Source organism: Convolutriloba macropyga, chromosome 4 (genome assembly GCF_964194025.1).
Source record: "Convolutriloba macropyga chromosome 4, txConMacr16.3, whole genome shotgun sequence".
Taxonomy (NCBI): domain Eukaryota; kingdom Metazoa; phylum Xenacoelomorpha; order Acoela; family Convolutidae; genus Convolutriloba; species Convolutriloba macropyga.
In genome coordinates, this window is record NC_134471.1 from 63,815,476 (window position 1) to 63,838,660 (window position 23,185).

Genomic DNA, 23,185 nt, shown 5'->3' on the forward strand with positions numbered 1-23,185 from the left:
TTGCATGCTTGAGTGGATGTCCTCCCGTATCCTCACTGGACCGCAACGTCACATCTGGAGGTCTCCTCCTCCAGCGCTATCTCCTCAGCAGCTTCAGCTTACTCCATTTCTCGTTCAGAAGTTACATTGATCCTCTCAATCTCGTGTTCCGAGCTTCGCTGAGCCGGACTTGCAAAACTGATAAGTGGTATCCTCCATTCTTCTGTGTACCAAACTCAACGTAATGATCAAGAGGTACTGCAAATCAGCCAACGAATTGATCTTCTCCCCTGTGTATTGATCGTCATCCCTCGTCATCGTGCTCCGAACTCTTTCTGCTATTTAGAATTCTGTATGCAACTCTCGACTTGATCAACTTAGTACTGTGAATCAGCTGATGGCTCAAACTTCTAATCTGACTCGCTTGCCAGTTAGTTTGCTCATCAGCTTCCAAGTTTTCTGGCGAACTGCGGGACTTACTCGCTTTGGCTAACACTTGAACACAATTACTGGATCCGAAGTCCTCACTACATGAGCCACGTAATTCCGCTGATAGCGCACTGCTAATTGAGTCGGCCTCCATTCTAACTTTCCTCCCTCTCAGATTTCGCCTTCTGACACCGCTTTCAAGATTTTCGTGCCGCTTCATATAGCAGTTTGTGTACTGACTTCCAAAACCAACCCTCTTCCTCTTAGCCGTTTTTCGATGTCCTACATTTCGTCCTTGATTTGACCATTGAAAAAAATTCTCCTAATGCCATTTGGCTCTTCATGAAAAACTGCTCCAAAGCTCTAAAAATTGTCTCAACCAAAGAAAACACAGCTGTTCTCCAGTTGTTATGACAATTTAAGACATTCAGGATTTCTCTTAAAATTGGGGTAGTCAAGAAAATCTTCTTTAATTGGGAGTCCGTAGTATCACTCTCCCGCACCGGGACAGTCTCCGTTCCATCCTCCTCTTCTGGCCACGGGTGTTCAACTCTAGATAAGTTCTTTTCCCGTCTGGGCCGAAGCTCGGGCCTACTTAAGAACGACTGGTGTTCAAGACCCAATGTACTATCGTAGCTCCTGTGTAATTCTTGACATTCCTCCGAATCAGTCCTGCAGGCTCCTATCACTCCCTTATTGTGAACAGTTGTTTTCATCGTGTCATTAACTGAACATACCTCAAACTGTTCTATTACTTCAGTGAAACTGGAGCGTTGATCGCCCTCTCTTGCGGAAATCGCTACACAAAAACCTCGATAGGAATATCTGACCCATTCCAACTCAGCGACACTAGCTGAAGACAGCACTTGAAACCTGCATTCACCTGAACTGTTTCCTGGATATACCACTGAAATCACTGAAGAGAAGTTATCAGGGACTTCAACACAGTCAGTTTTAGACGTGCTTAATTCACTAACTTCGAGAACCCCTGTTGTTTCCCAGCAGAAGTCTACTTCACAACCCTTCAAAAGAAATTGAATTCCTTCTCGTCTATTCAAATTTTTGGGACTCAGAACAACACTCCTATCATTTTGAAAGACCACAATTGGCCGTGTACTAGTTTTCTCCTCCAACTCAATTTCTTGGACTTTAGGATCCACCAGTGGATTAAAAAATGCACACAGCTTTGGCCGCTTCCCTTTCAAGTCACTCGGGTTGCCACTCTACTCAACTTGTCAACAAATTTCTCCAATCCCATTTGTTTGTGAGTCTGCACATTGCCAGGGCCCAGAACTAACGCTTGCGAGAAAAACGGAAGCATTACTTTTCCTTTTGACTTCATTCACGTTTGGAAAAGACACCTCTTCCACTCTACTAGATATACAACCCCTTCTCTCAACTATACATGGAACTTCTTCAATTACGGTGCAAATTTTTTCAATCAAATTAGCTCTAAGATTGTCCTCAGCTAGACTTTGTGCAAAAACTCTTTCAATGAACTCTATCTCTTTCATACCAACTTCACTCCTCCTACTGGAGACAGAAACTCAGGTGCCATGTGAGGTACATCCTTAAGGCTTGTCTCTTGAGTACATCCAAAGATCTGAGGAGGAAGCTCAGCTTCTTCATCCTCACTGCACCCATAGTTAAAATCACTCATGAAGAGACCGTCATCTACTTCACCGTTTGCTGATGAGTTGTCAACGTAATAGACAAAACCTTCAGGCGTAACTACTTGCTCTAACTTTGACAAAAACTTTTCCCTACTCTCCTCTTTTAGTCTTCTCTGTTCCATGCTCTTAAAATCATAGCGCTGCCTTTCCTCCCCTTCTTTTCAATTTGTGACTGTAACTCGCTATCCGCCAAGTCTTTTTGTGCATCAAAAATTTTGCATCGTTCAACTCTATTACCGACATTTGTTTTCCTCGACACGCTTTTTCTTCAAATTTTTTAAAAGACACCTATTCGAAATCTGTAGAGGCAACGTTTATCTTGAGCCATTCACTAGATTTCACAAAATTTCCTGTCCGGTTCTTCGATCGTACCGATACTTAAATTACTACTTGCTCTTCACTGTTTACTTCTCCCAACATACTCAGACCTAATTGTTCTGCTTCCTCCTCACTTTCCGCTTTCTTTTTAATTACACTTCTTCACCTATTTTTAATACTGTCCGTACGATCACAGTTGTCTTCCCTGCTTAAAGATCCATTGTACGATCGTAGCTCCTAAGTAATTCTTTACATTCCTCCGAATCAGGCCTGCAGGCTTCTATCACTCCCTTATTGTGAACAGTTGTTTTCATCGTGTCAATAATTGGACATACCTGAAATTGTTCTGTTAATTCAGTGAAAGTTGTTCTGTTATTTCTGGAGACATGACCCCCTCTCCTGTGGAAATCGCTACACATAAAACCTCGATAGAAATATCTGACCCATTCCAACTCAGCGACACTAGCTAAAGACATCACTTGAAATCTGCATTCACCTGAACTGTTTCCTGGATATACCACTGAAATCACTGAAGAGCAGTTATCAGGGACTTCAACACAGTCAGTTTTAGACGTGCTTAATTCACTATTTTCGAGAACCCCTGTTGTTTCCCAGCAGAAGTCTACTTCACAACCCTTCGACAGAATTTGAATCCTTTCTCGTCTATTCAAGTTTTTGGGACTCTGAACAACACTCCTATCATTTTGAAAGTCCACAATTGGCCGTGTACTAGTTTCCTCCTCCAACTCAAATTCTTGAATTTTAGGATCCTACAGTGGATTAAAAACTGCAAACAGCTTTGGCCGCTTCCTTTTCAAGTCACCCGGGTTGCCACCCTGCTCAACTTGTCAACAAATTTCTCCAATCCTGTTTGTTTATGAGTCTGCACATTGCCAGGGTCCAGAAATAACGCTTGCGAGACAAACGGAACCATTACTTTTCCTTTTGACTTCATTCACGTTTCGAAAAGACACCTCTTCAACTCTACTAGAAATACAACCCCTTCTCTCCACTATTCATGGAACTTCTTCAATTACGGTGCAAATTTTTTCAATCAAATTAGCTCTAAGATTGTCCTCAGCTAGACTTTGTGCAAAAACTCTTTCATTGAACTCTATCTCTTTCATACCAACTTCACTCCTTACTGGAGACAGAAACTCAGGTGCCATGAGAGGTACATCCTTACGGCTTGTCTCTTGAGTACATCCAAAGATCTCAGGAGGAAATTCAGTTTCATCATCCTCACTGCACTCATAGTCAGAATCACTCATGAAGAGACTGTCATCTCCTTTATCGTTCGCGGATGAGTTGTCAATGTAATATACAAAACCTTCAGGCGTAACTACTTTTTCTAACTTTTTCCATACTCTCCTCCTGTAGTCTTCTCTGTTCCTTGCTCTTTATATCACGGCGCTGCCTTTCCTCCTCTTCTTTTTCAAATTGTTACTGTAACTTGCTTTCCCCCAAGTTTTTTTGTGCATCAAAAATTTTGCATCGTTTAACTCTATTACCGACCTTTTCTTCACGCTTTTTCGTCAAATTTTTCAAAAGACACCTATTCGAAATCTGTAGAGGCAATGTTTGTCTCGAGCTATCCACTAGTCTTCACAATTATTTCCTGTCTGGTTCTTTGGTCGTACCGATACTTAATAACTACTTGCTCTTCACTGTTTACTTCTCCCAACATACTCAGACCTAATTGTTCTGCTTTCTACTCATTTTCCGCTTTCTTTTTAATTACACTTCTTCCCTTATCTTTAATGCGGTCCTTACGATCAAAGTTGTCTTCCCTGCCTAAAGATAGCCCCTCCTCAATGATGTCAATTTAGTGTCCTAACGACATTAATACTTCAAGAGTTTCCGACAACAAGAATCTGGAAGCCAAATCCGAAACCGCTTGAGACGCCCGTCTTCTCAGTAGACAAAGCATTAACGACATAGCTTGATCCTCACTCATATGTAACACGTCTACAACGTCAAGATACTACAACCTCCACTTGTCCCAATTCGGTAACTTTTCCGACAGAAAACACTCTGCAAAGGGGAACGAACTCCAATCCATGTTTACTATAAAAAATATGTATTTTATGTTTTCCCTTTTTATTCGTGGTGTTCCTCTACTCTTTCTAACAATCCTCTCTGACTAAGAAGATCCCTTAGCCTCTTAATTTGACTAAGCGCAGTTCCTCCTCTATTATCAGTAACTACTGGTCCTCTAACCTGACTAATTCTGCGTTGCCACTCTTCACTAGCGTCCTGCTGCTGTTGAACCGCCACTGGCCTACTTTGCAAACTTCTCCATGATATCTGCCGCAAAATAAAGCTCTATAACGCGTGCTCCTCCAGTTTGGAGGAAAGATTAAACCTGTGGAAAATCTCTTTCTCTCTCTCTCTTTCTCTCTATCTCTCTCTACTTTTCTCACAAACCTTACACTCACAACAGTCATTTGCCAAATAGCAGCTTACCAACTTCCTGTTTCAAGTTCTCGATACTCAGAACTGGCTTTTTTCACTCATGAATAATTAATTATTAACAATGAAGGTCTTATTCTCACTCAGCTTTCCCTCGCTTCAGACTATCTCTATTTATACTAACAGAACAATACCAAACAGGCAAGCTCGATACCAACTGAAAACCGCTCTGCAAACTTGCTCTCTCTCTTTTTCTCCGTCAAGCTCCAACTTGACACAACACGGGTTTTTCTTTCTTCTTCACTCGTCATCGCACAAGAAAAGTCGATTCTCCTTCACTATCTCGTTGTTAGCACTTGCAAAGACCAACTTCAAACTACAACCATCACAGCCGTCGGTCTACTCCAACTGTTCAGAAGTCTCGGAAGCCCACTCAGGAGCGGCACTGTAAAATTTTGTACTTTGCTTAGGCTGACTAGCTGGAGACCGACTAGCGCCCAAAACTCAAACATATTGAAAGGGGTGTTTTGATGGCTCTCAGACCTCTATTGCAGGAATATTTTGTCGGCAAGCAGCTCTTGTCGTCTGGAAACTCTAGTTGGAACAATTATAAAAGATGGTTCACATTTTTAACCAAAATCACAACTAAAGAGCTACTATTGTTTCAATTCTAAAAACTTTCAATTCATCCGACTGATCTAGCTGCGGTTCTCTGGTATTTTCAAGGGGTCTGATTTCCAATCGCGCAGACCAGTATTCTGAACTTATCAAGTCAATCTAACTCTCTCAACAAGGTTTTCGTTATCACAACTTCTCTTCAGGTCTCTAAGCTACAACTTTGTTATTTCACTGTTCTGGTACTTTGGTGTTCCTACTCCTTAGTAACTAATCAAGCAACAACGTACAAGAAGAATCAAAACAAAAAATCTGTTAACTTTGCATTATGGACCACATTAGTTCTTGCCTTTCTTACGTAAAGTATTTTATGACTTCAAAAGAACGACTGAATAACCAGAACGCCTTCTTTATACAATAATGACTTCCATTCAAGCTATTCAAACTAAAACAAAAGCAGTATCAGACTTACGACGCTAACAATTAATCAATCGGTCGAACTATGAACTCAAGAATTTAAGCCTTATTTGAAAGTTTAAAGTCACCCCTACGGTATCTATAAAACATCTTCACCAAAACTGACAGCGATGGAACTTGCCCAAAGTGTGTACATACTCTTTACCAAATTTCATCACACTCAGTTAAATCCCGGATAATAACTAACTTTTATAAACTTGGTCCCAATCAGAAAATCAATATTGCATCCTCACAACTCCAAATTTCACCTTTTTTGATTGCACAAATATCCTGTTTGCCAAATGCCGTTGAAATGCAAGCCAATAGTGTTACTAACAATTTGTGGGGAACAGATTTTCGAAATTCAAGTTCTATCACTTTCAATTGCGACCTTTTGGTGATAAAAGTAGGATTTTCCAAATTCTACAGGGTTCAACAGCAACATAGTCCAATAAAATAGCAACTCAAAAACCCTTTGTAAAACTTCTCGACAAACGAGAAATTAGATGCTGACCCTCTCTCCAATCGATACATGTCGCATTTTACTTTGACCTCTGAACTATATTTTTAAAGTCTTCCGGAGCCTCGTATAATGGTAAACCAGTACTGATTCATGATATCCCAAAAGTGAAAGGCTATATTAGTACTGTTTCATTGTAATCTAAGGTTTTTTTGCTCGATGAATTTGCGAATTAAGCTTAGTTAACATTTATTTTCATGAATTCAGCTTGACAATCTGTTTCTGATTCCTTTTTCTGATCGTACATAAATCATAAATTTCAAAATTTCCGTAGAAAATTTCTAAATTTTGACGAAAGCACAAACATGAGGTTTGAAAAGGTTTGAAATTTCCTAAATCGAGGGTTTTTCCAGAAAAACACAAGTAAACAACAGGCAAAACTAAATAGAAACAGTTAAAGACTAGTTTAACTACTATTTTAGCAAAAAAATTGCTTTTTAAGGTTGTCTTGAACTATTTTTTTCGGCTATTGTAATGTCCTGACGTCCAGGTTCCCCTGAATAGAAAAAGGGGTAACAATAGTATTAGCAAATAAACTGCGGGGGGGGAGTGCCAAGAAACTAAACTAAGGGTGGGGGCAACTGTGCTGAAAATGAATATTCGGCTTTCTAAATTGTAGATAAAAAGTCTAACTAACATTGCAGTACAGTATAGCACAAAAATGGGTGAAGCGATTTTCTACTAAGTACCCAGGAGGGATTGTTGAACATAAAAATTTAATTAAAAATTTATCGCTTTTATTTTAAAATTCAAAGTTATTATTATTAATTTCTCTTGTTGTCGCTGATATTTTTATTTGAGAATTGGGTCCATTCAATTACACTCGCATAATCTTGATATACTCATGAAAATTTGAGTACAAAAGTCACTTTCTCACAATTTTCTGCGGTTTAAGGCCAGACATCAGTGCTTCCTTGTATTCAAAACCGAATAAAGCAACAATACCGAATAAAAATCAGTGGGGTCTCTATGTCGTCTTTGTTTCAATAGAACCAGATTTTTGGACTAATGAAGTTGAATAAATCAGGTTTTCAATATCGAAAATTTATAGCTAGATTAAAAATGCATGGAAGTGATTAAAAGAACTGTTACTTCTGCAGACGTTTCCACTGACTTCCGAAGCACGGCTTTCTAGGTTCTCCAATGAATGTCAGTGTTAAAAAATTAGTAGAAAAAATATGATTTTTTTCTGTTTTCGAATTTAAAAATTTAGACTTGCATAACATTGATGAGGACCCAGATATATTTCCCACTCAATGAGCATTGATATGTTAATGAGATATCTAAGAGACCAAACATGCCACCAATTTTTGTTCGTTTGAAACCAAATTTACCAAATATACCAAATAAAATAACATACGAACGTTAGATGCTATTGTCTAACTAAAACCAGACAGGCCTACGATTTTCTTAGGTTTTCAAACCAAGATTTTTGAACAAGAAGAGAAGACTTAAAGGTTACAGTGCACGTTTAAAACACGCATCAAAGGGTAGTCATTGTAAAACACAGATTTTTTAAAATAATTTTCAGTAAACATACAAGGTTAACAAAGTCTTCAAAATTCGTATGTTCAGACAGCCACTTGTTATAATTTTGGTATTCATTTGAGCCCCAGACGAAATCCAACGGTTATCTCGTAAGATCCTGCAAGATTCTTGCAAATAGCGTTTAATTGCTGCGCAATAACCCCAAACACTTTCATTGATACCTTGAGCGCATTTTAATGATGCTCCTATTTACACGTGTTAACTTTAGCAATTTTAGGATCTCTTTTTTTTCTTTGCAGGCTCGAAAATAGATATAATCCTATTCTCTAATCATCAAAGAAGCTAAAGAAGCCCACGCAGCAGCTAAGGCAGGTTTCCGGCGCTTCATGCAAGACGATTATCTTGTTAGAGTCTTTCAAGATGGACGGTTATCTTGCAAGACTCTTGCAAATGGGACGGCTATCTTGCAAGATCTTGCAAGTTGATACGTATTCTTGCAAGATTGTTGCGAGAATCTTGCAAGATCTTGCTAGATAACCTTTCAATTTTGACTGAGAAATGTCAGAAATTTTGAAAAACTGAATGGCATTGCAAATCTATGAATCTAACTATATCCATATGAAAAAAATGGGCTTGCATATCTACCCTAAATTCAACTCAAAAATTGTAACATCAGCGGTAGCTAGCTTTAACAAGTCGGAAATTCACCGCAAACTAGGCTATATTAGTACTGTTTCAAAGTAATCTAAGGTTCATTTGCTCCATGAGTTTACGAATTAAGCTTAGTTAACATTTCTTTTCTTGAATTCAGCTTGACAGTCTGTTTCTGATTCCTTTTTCTGCTCGTACATAAATCATAAATTTCACAATTTCCGTAGAAATTTTTAAATTTTGACAAATGCACAAACATGAGGTTTGAAAAAGTGGGAAATTTCCTAATTCGAGGGTTTTTCCAGAAAAACACAAGTATAAAAATAGGTAAAACTAAATAAAAACAGTTAAAGACTAGTTTAACTACTATTTTAGCAAGAAAATTCCTTTTTTGAGGTTGTCTTGAACTATTTTTTTCGGCTATTGTAATGTCCTGATATCCAGATTCCCCTGAATAGAAAAAGGGTGACAATAGTATTAGCAAATAAACTACGGGGGGTGCCAATAAACTAAACTAAGGGTGGGGGCAACTGTGCTGAAAATGATATTCGGCTATCTAAAATGTAGACAAAAAAGTCTAAATAACATTGCAGTACAGTATAGCACAAAAAGGGGTGCAGCGATTCTCTACTAAGTACCCAGGAGGGATTGTTGAACATAAAAATTTAATTAAAAATTTATCTCTATTTTGCCTTCTTGAAAATTCAAACAGTTATTATTAATAACTTCTCTTGTTGTTGCTGATATTTTTATTTGAGAATTGGGTCCATTCAATTACACTCGCAAAATCTTGATATACTCATAAAAATTTGAGTACAAAAGTCACTTTCTCACAATTTTCTGCGGTTTAAGGCCAGACATCAGTGCTTCCTTGTATTCAAAACCGAATAAAGCAACAATACCAAATAAAAATCAGTGGGGTCTCTATGTCGTCTTTGTTTCAATAGAACCAGACAAACTGACGCTTTTCTTGCGTTTAGAAAAGAAAATTTTTGGACTAAGGAAGTTAAGTAAATCAGGTTTTCAATATCGAAAATTTATAGCTAGATTAAAGATGCATGGAAGAAATTAAAAAACTGTTACTTCTGCAGACGTTTCCACTGACTTCCGAAGCAAGGCTTTTTAGGTTCTCCAATGAAGGTCAGTGATAAAAAATTAGTAGAAATATATGATTTTTTCTGTTTTCAAAGTTAAAAATTTAGACTTGCAGAACATTGATGAGAACCCAGATCTATTTTCCACTCAATGAGCATTGATATGATAAGAGATATCTAAGAAACCGAACAAGCCACCAAGTTTTGTTCGTTTGAAACCGAATATACCAAATATACCAAATAGAGTAACATACGGACGTTAGATGTTACTGTCTAACTAAAACCAGACATGCCTACGATTTTTGAACAAGAAGGAAGACCTAAAGGTTACAGTGCACGTTTAAAACACGCATCAAAGGGAAGTCATTGTAAAACACACATTTTTTAAATTAATTTTCAGTAAACATACAAGGTTAACAAAGTCTTCAAAATTCGTATGTTCAGACAGCCACTTGTTATAACTTTGGTATTCATTTGAGCCCCAGACGAAATCCAACGGTTATCTCGTAAGATCCTGCAAGATTCTTGAAAATAGCGTTTAATTGCAGCGCAATAACCCCAAACACTTTCATTGACCTTTAGCGCATTTTGATGATGTTCCTATTTATACGTGTTAGCTTTAGCAATTTTAAGATCTATTTTTTCTTTGCAGGTTAGAGAATAGGTATAATCCTACTCTCTAATCATCAAAGAAGCTAAAGAAGCCCACGCGGCAGCTAAGGCAGGTTTCCGGCGCTTCTTGCAAGACGGTTATCTTGCTAGAGTCTTACAAGATGGACGGTTATCTTGCAAGACTCTTGCAAATTGGACGGCTGTCTTGCAAGATCTTGCAAGTTGATACGTATTCTTGCAAGATTTTTGCGAGAATCTTGCAAGATCTTGCAAGATAACCTTTCAATTTTGACTGAGGCATGTCAGAAATTTTGAAAAACTGAATGGTTTTGCAAACCTATGAATCTAACTATATCCATATGAAAAAAATGGGCTTGCATATCTACGCTAAATTTAACTCAAAAATTGTAAGATCAGCGGTAACTACCGTTAACAAGTCGGAAATTCACCGCAAACTAGGCTATATTAGTACTGTTTCATAGTAATCTAAGGTTCATTCGATCGATGAGTTTACGAATTAAGCTTAGTTAACATTTCTTTTCTTGAATTCAGCTTGACAGTCTGTTTCTGATTCCATTTTCTGCTCGTACATAAATCACAAATTTCACAATTTCCGTAGAAATTTTTTAATTTTTGACGAATGCACAAACATGAGGTTTGAAAAAGTGGGAAATTTCCTAAATCGAGGGTTTTTCCAGAAAAACACAAGTAAAAAACAGCTAAAACTAAATAAAAACAGTTAAAGACTAGTTTAACTACTATTTTAGCAAGAAAATTCCTTTTTTGAGGTTGTCTTGAACTATTTTTTTTGGCTATTGTAATGTCCTGATATCCAGATTCCCCTGAATAGAAAAAGGGGTGACAATAGTATTAGCAAATAAAATACGGGGGTGCCAATAAACTAAACTAAGGGTGGGGGCAACTGTGCTGAAAATGATATTCGGCTATCTAATTTGTAGATAAAAAAGCCTAAATAACATTGCAGTACAGTATAGCACAAAAAGGGGTGCAGTGATTCTCTACTAAGTACCCAGGAGGGATTGTTCAACATAAAAATTTAATTAAAAAATTATCTCTATTTTGCCTTCTTGAAAATTCAAACAGTTATTATTATTAACTTCTCTTGTTATTGCTGATATTTTTATTTGAGGATTGGGTCCATTCAATTACACTCGCATAATCTTGATATACTCATGAAAAATTGAGTACAAAAGTCACTTTCTCACAATTTTCTGCGATTTAAAGCAAGACATCAGTGCTTCCTTGTATTCAAAACAGAATAAAGCAACAATACCGAAAAAAATCAGTGGGGTCTCTATGTCGTCTTTGTTTCAAAAGAACCAGACAAACTGACTATTTTCTTGCGTCTAGAAAAGAAAATTTTTGGACTAAGGAAGTTAAATAAATCAGGTTTTCAATATCGAAAATTGATAGCTAGATTAAATTTGCATGGAAGAAATTAAAAAAACTGTTACTTCTGCAGACGTTTCCACTGACTTCCGAAGCAAGGCTTTTTAGGTTCTCCAATGAATGTCAGTGATAAAAAATTAGTAGAAAATATATGATTTTTTCTGTTTTCAAAGTTAAAAATTTAGACTTGCAGAACATTGATGAGAACCCAGATCTATTTCCCACTCAATGAGCATTGATATGATAAGAGATATCTAAGAAACCGAACAAGCCACCAATTTTTGTTCGTTTGAAACCGAATTTACCAAATATACCAAATAGAGTAACAAACGGACTTTAGATGTTACTGTCTAACTAAAACCAGACATGCCTACGATTTTCTTAGGTTTACAAACCAAGATTTTTGAACAAGAAGAGAAGACTTAAAGGTTACAGTGCACGTTTAAAACACACATCAAAGGGTAGTCATTGTAAAACACACATTTTTTAAATTAATTTTCAGTAAACATACAAGGTTAACAACGTCTTCAAAATTCGTATGTTCAGACAGTCACTTGTTATAATTTTGGTATTCATTTGAGCCCCAGACGAAATCCAACGGTTATCTCGTAAGATTCTGCAAGATTCTTGAAAATAGCGTTTAATTGCAGCGCAATAACCCCAAACACTTTCATTGACCCTTTAGCGCATTTTGATGATGTTCTTATTTATACGTGTTAGCTTTAGCAATTTTAAGATCTATTTTTTCTTTGCAGGTTAGAGAATAGGTATAATCCTATTCTCTAATCATCAAAGAAGCTAAAGAACCCCACGCAGAAGCTAAGGCAGGTTTCCGGCGCTTATTGCAAGACGGTTATCTTGCTAGAGTCTTACAAGATGGACGGTTATCTTGCAAGACTCTTGCAAATTCGACGGCTATCTTGCAAGATCTCGCAAGCTGATACGTATTCTTGCAAGATTGTTGCAAGAATCTTGCAAGATCTTGCAAGATAACCGTCCAATTTTGACTGAAGCATGTCAGAAACAGAATGTCAAGCATTGTCAAAAAACTGAATGGCTTTGCAAATCTATGAATCTAACTATATCCAAATGAAAAAAATGGGCTTGCATATCTACGCTAAATTCAACTCAAAATATGTAAGATCTACGCTAAATTCAACGCAAAATATGTAAGATCTACGCTTTATAACGATTGCGGCTCTTAAGGAAACGAAGGTACTGTGGCACAGTGGTAGAAGAGGCGACAATCAAGCGGGCGGTCAGTAGTTTGAGTCCCATACGCAATTGGAGGTTAATAGTTCAAGTGAACGCTTTGATTTTATGTAAGATCAACGTTAAAATCAACGCAAAAATATGTAAGATCTACGCTAAATTCAACGCTAATTATGTAAGATCTACGCTAAATTCTACGCTAAATTTGTAAGCTCTACGCTGAATTCAACTCAAAATATGTAAGATCAGCGGTAACTAGCGTTAACAAGTTGGAAATTCACCGCAATATTTCAACATAAATTTGTGTTGAATGCGTCGAATATGAAGACAAAAAATAAACTCATTCAACACAAAATTTTGTAAGAAAATTTTCGTGAGTTTCCCGACTAGTCAACGCTATTTGTCGCTGATCTTACATAATTTAAGCAAATTCCTTGGCACGAGATGGATTGTCTATTTTCAATTGCAAATCTGGCATTTCAGTAACGCGGGATCTGGTTTATACCGCATGCAGCAAAAACGTAAAGTAAGTGACCTCTGATCAAACTAATGTGAGCTCGAAGTTTTATTCTGTGCAGACCATTCCTTCACCGGAGTAATCTCCGATCAAACAAAAAATAAATTGAGAAACATAACTCAGAAAAGAAATGGTTCAAAGTAACTGAAGCATTTTGAGGCAATTCAGCGTAGAAATATACTTTGTAAGCAATCTAACTTCTTTTTTGCACAAATAAATTATCCATAAATTAAGCATCAATTAATTGCCTATAAATTAACTAAAACAAAAGGATCATTTATGACTTCATACTGTCCATTCTTGATTTCGTAGTATGATGCTGGTAGGAAACCACAGAAATCAAATATGATCCCTGTATGATTACCAAGAAATCATATTTGATCCTAGTATTATTACGAAGAATCATACATCTTTTTTATGGATTCACTTTGCGTTTTCATTTTTTTTGATACGGCATCACCTATGTGACAAACCCGAAATCAATTTGTGATCCGCCAAAAGACCTTGAAATGCAATAAATCAAAAAAAGTTGGGTCATATGTGAAAGAATAGGTCCACTTATATTACTAAGTTTTCATATTATCTGAAGCCATTATATAACTGTAAATGATCATTTAAAAGGAGCATGAAAAATAAAATTATGCATCTATCTTAAAAATCATTTTCTAATTAAGTATAAAATCCAGATTTTTTGTTTTATTGCAATCAATTAGTCGAACGTAGACTGAACATACAATATTACAATATTTTAGAATTAAGAACCATCTGACTACATTAAACGGAACTTTTTGACAAGTCAGTTTTTTTATGTACCATATATTACCTTGTATGATTTCAAAGAAAAATCTTTAATTTCTACCAAAAATATAAGTTGTGAAGTTTTTGGCTTTGGAAATTTTTGTACGATTCATGTATGATTTCCCGAAAATCATATATGATCATTTATGACATTGTAAGATTATCAAGAATCATATATGACCTAGTATGAAATCAAAGAAATTTGTATAATAGTTGACCCGAGACACTAACGCACCTTAAAATTAGATAAATTTTAAGCCTAAATTTTAAAGTACAAATCTATTAACTTTACTTTAACTTAACGTACTATTCACAGCAATTATACGGTAGTTTTTCGTTAAATTTGGGGTAATTTTATCCTAACCGCTAAGGTAAACTGACATAACTAGTTATGTATTTATCTCAACTCTTAATGTAGAATGTTAACGTACTTTTATAATAAACTACAAGTCAATGTTTTTTGTTAAGGTAGTGCGTCCCCAGTTGTTGGCGACAAATTTTAGGCAAAGCAAGAGTTACGCAAACTACTGCTATGCGATTCTAAGCGGCATGGTACTTGTCTTATTTGGATCCCGGTTCGAGGTGTCAACTCATTCAACGCAAATATCTTTAAAATAAGCGGTGAATGTGGGAAATTTTTGTAAGATAAACGGTGAATGCGATGAAATTACATAAATCAGACAGGGTATGCGTTGAAAAAAAGTTATCAACTGGTAGCGGTGAAACTACATAGACTCACCAGTGAATTTAGCGGTGAAATTACACAAATTCATCTCTTAGAAAAAGTGTCAAAAATATAGGATTATTGGGGCCATTTTAGGGGGGAAGGGGTAAAACGAGGTAAAATAAGGGGGCAATGGGTAATAAGGGAGGAAATGTTAGATTTAAACCCACTAAAGTTACCCCCCCCCATCTTACATCTTTTTGACCCTTTTTTCTAAGCGGTAAGTTTATGTAAATTCACCACTAGAGTGAGCGGTGAATTTACAAAAAATCGCCAAATTTCACCGCTAAAATATGTAATTTCACCGTTAATAAACGCAAATTTTACAAAAATTCCACAATCATGTTTCAAAGAAAGTGAAGTGAAATTGATTTAACTTCAAAATAAAAATCCTTGAAGTTAGTGAGAAGTGGCGCAGTGGAAGAAAAAGTGATTGACATGCAGGTGGTGAGAGGTTCGAATACGTGCAAGGCAGGAAAATAGTAGTAAGAGGTGAATTGTGGTGACTTTTTGTACGTTCACCGCTTACTCTAGCGGTTAAATTTCATAATTTCACCGCATATCACCGCAAATTATGTACAAAATTTGCGGTGAAAAAAAATTTTCACTGCTTATCTTACATATTTTTCCGATTTTTCCCCAACCCGGGTACGTTTTTTTCGGATAAACAAAAACACGCTATTCCATTTCTAAATTTAAGGGCATCAATATGGCGCCTAACGTTCGGCTTGTGACTAGAGCGGCATAAAATAATATGTTGAGCGACCCAATAGACATATTGGATCTATTCTGTCTCGCTCCCCCCAGCTTAGTGGGCGTATGTTTTTACGCCCCCAGGCGCACGTGCTATTTTTTACATAGTAACGTGCTATATTACAACATATCATTTGTAATTGGGGTCGTAATATCACTGGGGAGCCGAAACAGAGTGGGTCCGACAATTTGTCTTAAGGCTCGATTATTATGTCATTTATAATATTGGGGTACCTTGATGTAAACTAGGTCACGGGAGGGGAGAGTGGTTCCCAGATTATAGACGATCTCAAAGTATTCCACGGGTGAGAATCCGAATGACTGTCCTTGCTCCATGTAAGTGTTTACTTGGAATGTGCAGCACCCATCTGAACACAAATACCAAATACTGATAGAACGTCAATTTTTGTTTGTTTTGTTGTCTTATATGTAAAACCGAATACGTTCAGCACTGTAACAAACCCGGGCACAGGTTCCCGGGGTGAGGTGATAGAATTATGAACCCATTGATCCAGACATAATTCTCCATCATTTGACGCCCAAACGAAAAACCGCCACGCCTCGAATTATCTCGGATTAGCGCCAACTACCACAAAATAATCCGACAAAACGCTGTTTTGACTCTTGATGTTATTTACTGAGTTCTTTGCAGAATAACTAAAAGATTAGAGAATTTTTTTCGTTGTTTGACGTTTAATCAGTTATATTTCGATGTTTGTGTTGCAATTTTTTCGGTTAATAAGTTCAGAAGTTCTAGGGGATGATGAAACAAGAAAAGAAATTTAAAGGGAAAAAAGAGTTTCAGCTTGTATTACAGTTTTGTCTGACAATAATCGAGTTTGCTTTCAGTCACATGTTTCACTTTTTTTGTGTTACTTGTGGGACCTTACATCTTATATTGATAAGTTTTCTGAGTTATCTTTCTCAGCGAGCTTACAGACTTAGATTATGATCATAGCCGGCAAATTCCCGGAAAATAGACGCCGCTGGTTGCCCTTGATGCACATCGTGATTGAAACAAAAAAGAAAAAATGAGAGTTCGAGATTGAGAGAAACCTCTTCCAAAATTATTTTTGGTTATCTGGTTAGACTCTAAACTTACTTATTTCAGCTTCTAAACTGAAGGCTATTAGGTTGAGTACTAATTTCAGCTAGAAATCATTCTAATAATCTTTGAGAGTCCAAAGCACTATGAACTAGTGGCCGGGTTTTATCGATTTGTCCAGTTTCATTTTTGCACTTTGAACTTGACTGCATTGACTTCATTATATAATTCAACGAGTGAACAAAACTAAAATCCATTTGGTTGAAAAAAGTGAGTGATGTAAATCAGAAATCAAACGTAAAACTATTGACTTATGTAAAACGAAAAATGTGAAAGGAAAGAAAATCGATTTGAAAAACATAGCCGTAAAACACAACCAATAAAAAGTCCTATAACACAACCAAGGAATTGAATGAAAAATTTAGAGCTACTGTATCTGGCCAGAATGGTGATAATTGTTAATTAAATGATGAAAAACAATAATTGCTGGAACTCTCGAAGTTTTTGCAAAGAAGGGAAAATTTGATCCATTCAAATATACCCACTTACCTATGCAAGGGCCTTGATTGGTGGTTTTTGGCCACAAAAATGGAAACACTCAAAAACTAAGAAAAACTATATTCAAAAAATTAGAAAATTGCAAAATTTAAAGAAAATTTATTGTTTTCATATAATTACGAACAACTTTTTTCTCTGTAATCTGTCTTGTAATTTATCTGCAAGGCCTAGCAAAGGTTTTATTGGCCAGTAAAGGCCGATGAGCTCAAAACATTGCAAATTTTTAAATACAATTGAAAACTTTAATGAGTTGTTGACAAAAATCGTGATAATAATATCTTCAGAAACTTTTTTTTGTCGCCAGAAGCTACCGAGTAACAGAACCTCAAAACTTGAAATACCTCATTGGCCCTCAAAGATGCATAATATAGGAACATGACAACAATTTTTAAAAAAATATCGAAAAAAAATTTCAAATTTCAAAATCATTGGCGTCAAAGCAATCGACAATGCAAACAATACCTTCACTCTTCCATTTTTCCTTTATACCTGATCTCTATAGACAGAAAGAAACATCGACTTAATATAAAGCAACAAACAAAAATTGGAGGATTAGGTAAAAAAAGTAGCACCGAATCAAGAAAAAGTTCAGAAGCTCAAAAATTTTTTGGAAACAAATTTTACCAGAGTCAATAAAACTATTATCAGTTAATTGAACGTTTTTGAATTTTTTTTGGTGAGTATGCGATCGAACAAGAATAAACAATAATGAGAAAAAAAAACGAACAAAATCGAAGAAATCAGAAACGTTTGTTGATATAGTCGTTTCAAAGTCGCATCAAATATAATATTAAATAAACACAAACTTGATTCATAAGGAAACCTAACCTAGAGACATGTCATTAACAATTACGGGTGACACAAAATGAAATCAACTATCAGAACTTGCAAATTCTCGAAAAAAATACATGAAATTAGTAAATTTTCAAAACAAACCGTGTCAAATCTGTTAAAACCACCAGTTCTGGAAGCATAACATAAAGATGCCTTATTAAGGTTTTAATTGAGATTTATCAAATATGAGACGAAGTGACAGAACAACTATACAGCGAAAAACCGAAAAAGCAGCCAAATCGAAAAAAATTATTTTATGAAACTAAGTCGTGTCAAAGTCTTGCAAACCCTTAGATACGAAAAAAATCTTTAGTTTCATCAAATTTTGACAACTCAAAAATGAGCTACATAAAACTATCTATCTTGAGGGTGATTTCTAGAACAATAAAAGATCAAAATCTATGATTTCTTAATCTTTTCCTCTATTGACTTTAGGGCAGTTTGAAACAATTTCACGCCTTATCAATTTTCACTTTTTTCTCCTCTTAATTATCCAGTTTAATTAGATTTGCTACTGCAATTTGACTTCTCATTGACAAGAAGTTCAAAAAAAGTGTGAACAGATCTTAGAAAGAAAGAACAATGCAATTCAAATTCTTTGAATTGTAATAGAAAAGGAGAGCGCCTAAATAAGAATATTCAGCGGATCTAAGAGGCAGAATTCTTCTGAATGTGGCTGGAACTTGTGATTTATCAGAAAGGGCTTATATTTCAAACGAGCAGGGTTATGGTTCGAAACACTAGGTTCATGATTTGAACTAGCGCCAATTTAATTAGTCCTTTGGGGACTATGATTCGATTATGTGTTCTCAGTATTCAACATATCCCAAGAAAAAAATTGGCCCAGAAATTGAAACTAGGGTCTGGAAGGATATCTCCTTTTGAAACACTAACGGTGAATGAGGTCAAGCGATGCGATGAATACAGTGACTGTGCTGACATTAGATAGAGTAGCGGCGGCTTCGCAGCTAAAGATCTCGCTCTAAGTAGGTGTACATTAGCCAACAGTAGATGTTACCCCACAGAAGCTGTTGTCGCACAAAAGTTGTTAAAAGAGTAACCAAACTTTGGTTTTTTTGCTGAAGAACGAATTCATTATCCGGATATAGACTTAAGAAAAGACCCAAATGTTGTGAGAAGGGTGGGGGAGGGGGCTCAATATTATCCAAATTTTCACAGTCGTGCTTCTTGTTAAGGTCCAGCCAAAGTCTTTTCATGGATCGAGCATTTTTTTTTCTTCATAAGAGTGCTTTCTTGCAAAAATTTTTGTTGGCTGATGCCCATACTGAAGCAGCAATGGAACGAGGCTAAACAGCTTTGCACTGTTGTCCAACCTGGAGTCCAACCTAAAACTTATGTGGAAAACTGGCAAAGGTGTAAAATTTTTTTTGATTCCTAAGATAAAGCTAATTTTAGAATTCCTAAGATAAGACAAAAATAACGCGATTTTTCTGGTCTTAAGTTTCGATTTTTGCTCAACGCATTTTCTTCTACTCTAAAATTTTGCTCAAGAAAACCTCCACAAACCAAGTCGAGTAAAACTCTATCTTAACTTTTTGGGTCTAGCAAAAGTCCAGTGTGAAAAAATTTGGGCTGAGTAAACTGCAGAGTAACTTTTTGACTATATCAAACGTCCAGGTGTTAATAAACTCCAGCAAAACTCTTCTCATAGATATTTTGGGTCTAGCATGGTCTAATCGTATCCAATTTTGGTCTTTCATGGTCTTTTCATAGGTTAAGGTCTGGCCATTAACAGTAAAATTACTGCCATATACAACAAAGTTACGGTCAACATTCGTTTTTCGTTTTGTGTCATAAGTTTTCTTCAACTGTTGGTTATTTCAAGGACAGCTGACACTCAGTGGTAGAAACTGCGGCTGCCAAGTTGAAGACGAAGGCTCGAGCCGCAATAAAAATTGTCAATTTCTAGAAAATCGCCAAAAATTATAGTGGTGAAAATATGTTAGCCCGCTGTAGTCAAGACAAAAATATTGATTAATCATAATTGCGTGATTTTTTTATTTCTGAAGACTTATCAAAAAAGCGACGAACTGACAGAACACTTATACAGCGAAAAAAGGAAAAATCAGCCAATTCCAAAAAAAAACACTGAATGAACGCAAGTCGTGTCAAAGTCTTGAAAACCCTTGAAAGTTTCATCAAATTGTGACCACTCAAAAATGAGCTACATAGAACTATTTATTTTGTGAGTGATTTATAGCTATCGCTTAATTCAAGGACAGTTGGCACTCAGTGGTAGAAACTGCGGCCGCCAAATTGAAGAGCGAAGGCTCGAGCCGCATTAAAAGTTGTCAATCTCTACAAATTCACCAAAATTATATGGTGAAAATATGTTAACCCACGCAGTCATGACAAAAGTAATGATTGTTCATAATTGCGTGATTTTTTTTTATTTCTTACAATTTTTTTCCAGAAATAACATTATAATTTGCTTGGGTTGAGATGTGAGCGTGAATAGTCAAAAGTATTGTAAGATTTTGCTGAAATTATGTGAGGAATCTGCTGAATTTGATGAAAGTTTGATTTTAATTCCACAATGCGCTAGATAAAAATAATATATGCACTTGTCGACATAGTTCCTCCAAAAAATCAGCGCGTCCAAATTTCCCGAATTAAACATGTTCAGCAAATTGTTACAAAACTTCAACAAATGACTTTTTCGACACAAATCCTACATAATATCTGCACTTCAGCTAAAGAGAGATTTTCAGCACTTTCAGCACCTTCTCTATATAAGTTAGGCAAATTTCTTACAACAATGCAAAGTTTTTTTCTGTCGCATGCCTTACATAATTTCAACAATTCAAAGTGTTACCACAAATCACGCCTAATTCTAGAAATTGATATAAGCAGACAAATGCAGCGCTTTCAGCACATTCCTTATATAATTTGAGCACCTTTCTCAGAAAAAATGCAGCATCTTTTCTAACACATTTCTTACATAAATTCGACACAGTAAGTTACTTTCGAACAGTGCGATGAATGTGTAAGGAAAGTGTTGAAAATGCGCAAATTAAGTGTATATCAAAAAATATGAAAGATATAAGCTAAAATGGTGTTCGAAAAAAATGTGAATGCTCATGATAAGTGAGGAAATTTTGCGAGATAATTGATGAATTTGTGCTAGAAATGCCTTGAAAATGCTTATAATAAGTGCTCAAAATGCTCTGTTTAATTCTCCTATGATTGTTCATTTGTAACTCCGCCGTAGCCGGTCCCTAGCCTGATTGAGAAAAAAGGAGGGGAACATAACCAGAAATTACTGCAAAAATCACAAAATTCGGGTCTTTTAACTTGACTGGAGAAAATTTTCCGACTCTATATTTGCTATTTCGTCAGTTCTCTTGCTCGACCCATAAAAAAGATCGTGCTCGACTTTAGCAGGCTATAAAAAGACTATCTGGGCCGACCCATGGAAAGGCCGTGCTCGGCGTAAATGGGCTATGATCAGACCCGGCCTCGTTTCGTGATCAGACTTTGGCTCGTTCAACATTGGCCATGAGCAGACTTCAGGCAGCGTCAGAACATGTCATCGACTGTGCTATTTTGAACGCACGGAACGACCCCCCCCCCCGCCCCCACGTTGGTTTTTAATGGTCTGATCAAGACTGCCACACCTAAATTATCTAGTATTGAGTAATAGCAAGAAAATGAAGGAAATATTTCAGATTGATCTGTTGAAGTGAGAATTACTCACAGTGATTGACCCGATCCTGAGCTTTGAATGAGAACCAGTTCATCTCCATATAGGTCTGACTAATAAGTGCGTAGAACAATTCTCCGTCTTCTCTCGTCGGCTTCCGACTCCCTAACTCGTCTGACAAGAAACCCAGCAAACAGAAATGCCGGCTAGTAACAAAATAAAGAACAAGCAGTTCAATGAGCTTTAATTGTGTTATTTACACTTCCGATTCCTCCCTTCTTTTTTGTTATTTCCAAGTTAAATTAGGCAAAAGTTGACGGTCTGAAAATTCGATCAAATCTTTTCTGGTTGCTGATTTGTTTTCGTAACAACCTTACTTAAACGATGAAAGCTGACAAGCTCAAAAGCTTTTTACATAGCGAACCTCCCTCCTGTTTCATTTCAGGTCAAATCAAAAAATGATCCCACTGATAACTTTAAGTGGGGGGGGGGTGGGGAGAGGGACCAGCGCATCTTTCTCGAAGTTTCGTGCACAGACGCTAGAGTATATCGGCATTCTTTTCTCTTACTGTCACAGTTGGCTGTTTGTTATCTAGAGCGCAACCCGCGGTGGTGAATTACAGGTAACGTTACCAGATGAAGTCACTGAAGAAAAAACGGCTTTAATCGACAACTGCGTTGTGAATCAAGATATACAACACAACTTTGAAGTGGCAGTGTCACCAAATTTAGCTTGAAAAAACAAATTTGCAAGTTTGAATCCTGACACTCTATGTAGCAAAATCTTTCATTTTAAAACTTGCAAGTGTGTTTTTGAAGCTAAAAGCTGAACTTGCTTGCAGTTTTTGTGCATTCTGCGGACAATATCCGAAAAATCGGTTACGCATACTCGATTTTGTCGGGCGTCTTCACGGCCCATGTTTTAATATTAGAATTGGAAGCATGTATGGAAAATAGTGGAATTATGCCACTGTAGGTCAACTTTGCTTCAAAGTTACCTCCAAAATGCCCCTGTCGATGCTAACTGTAGATTAAGGAGACAGTTAGTGGTTTTGCAATTCACAAGAACAGTTAAATCTTTAAATCTAGTCTCAGGTTAAAGTTCTGTTTTTTGCAGCCAATAGTTACCGATTTATGTTCATAGCAAAACAAATTTGCATTCAGATTTATAACGAGAAAAGAATTATATGATGTAATTGACCAACTCCCACAAAAAAGCATCCTGTCCTAGATTCTTTTTTCGCATGGTGTTTCAATTGTAGTAATATATATATATATATATATATATATATATATATATATATATATATGCAATTAACGACTGCACCATGAACAGCGTTCTTCCAGATGTCCCTAAGAAAGCATATGTGAGTACAATTTAGAACAGGTCATCAGCTAGAAATATTTCTAAAATTTTTGACAG

The 23,185-nt window shown here is 36.4% G+C and overlaps 1 protein-coding gene across 1 annotated transcript in view; it reads right to left on the reverse strand.

Moving 5' to 3' along the window:
- The window catches only part of LOC142338605 (uncharacterized), a 38,756-nt gene that overhangs the window by 9,919 nt on the left and 5,652 nt on the right, over positions 1 to 23,185 (reverse strand). Inside the window, exons 3-4 of the mRNA XM_075388428.1 lie at positions 21,817 to 21,968; positions 15,896 to 16,029 (exon numbers count right to left, since the gene is read on the reverse strand). Of these exons, the coding sequence (XP_075244543.1) occupies positions 15,896 to 16,029; positions 21,817 to 21,968 (286 nt within the window). The remainder of the gene's footprint in view (positions 1 to 15,895; positions 16,030 to 21,816; positions 21,969 to 23,185) is intronic.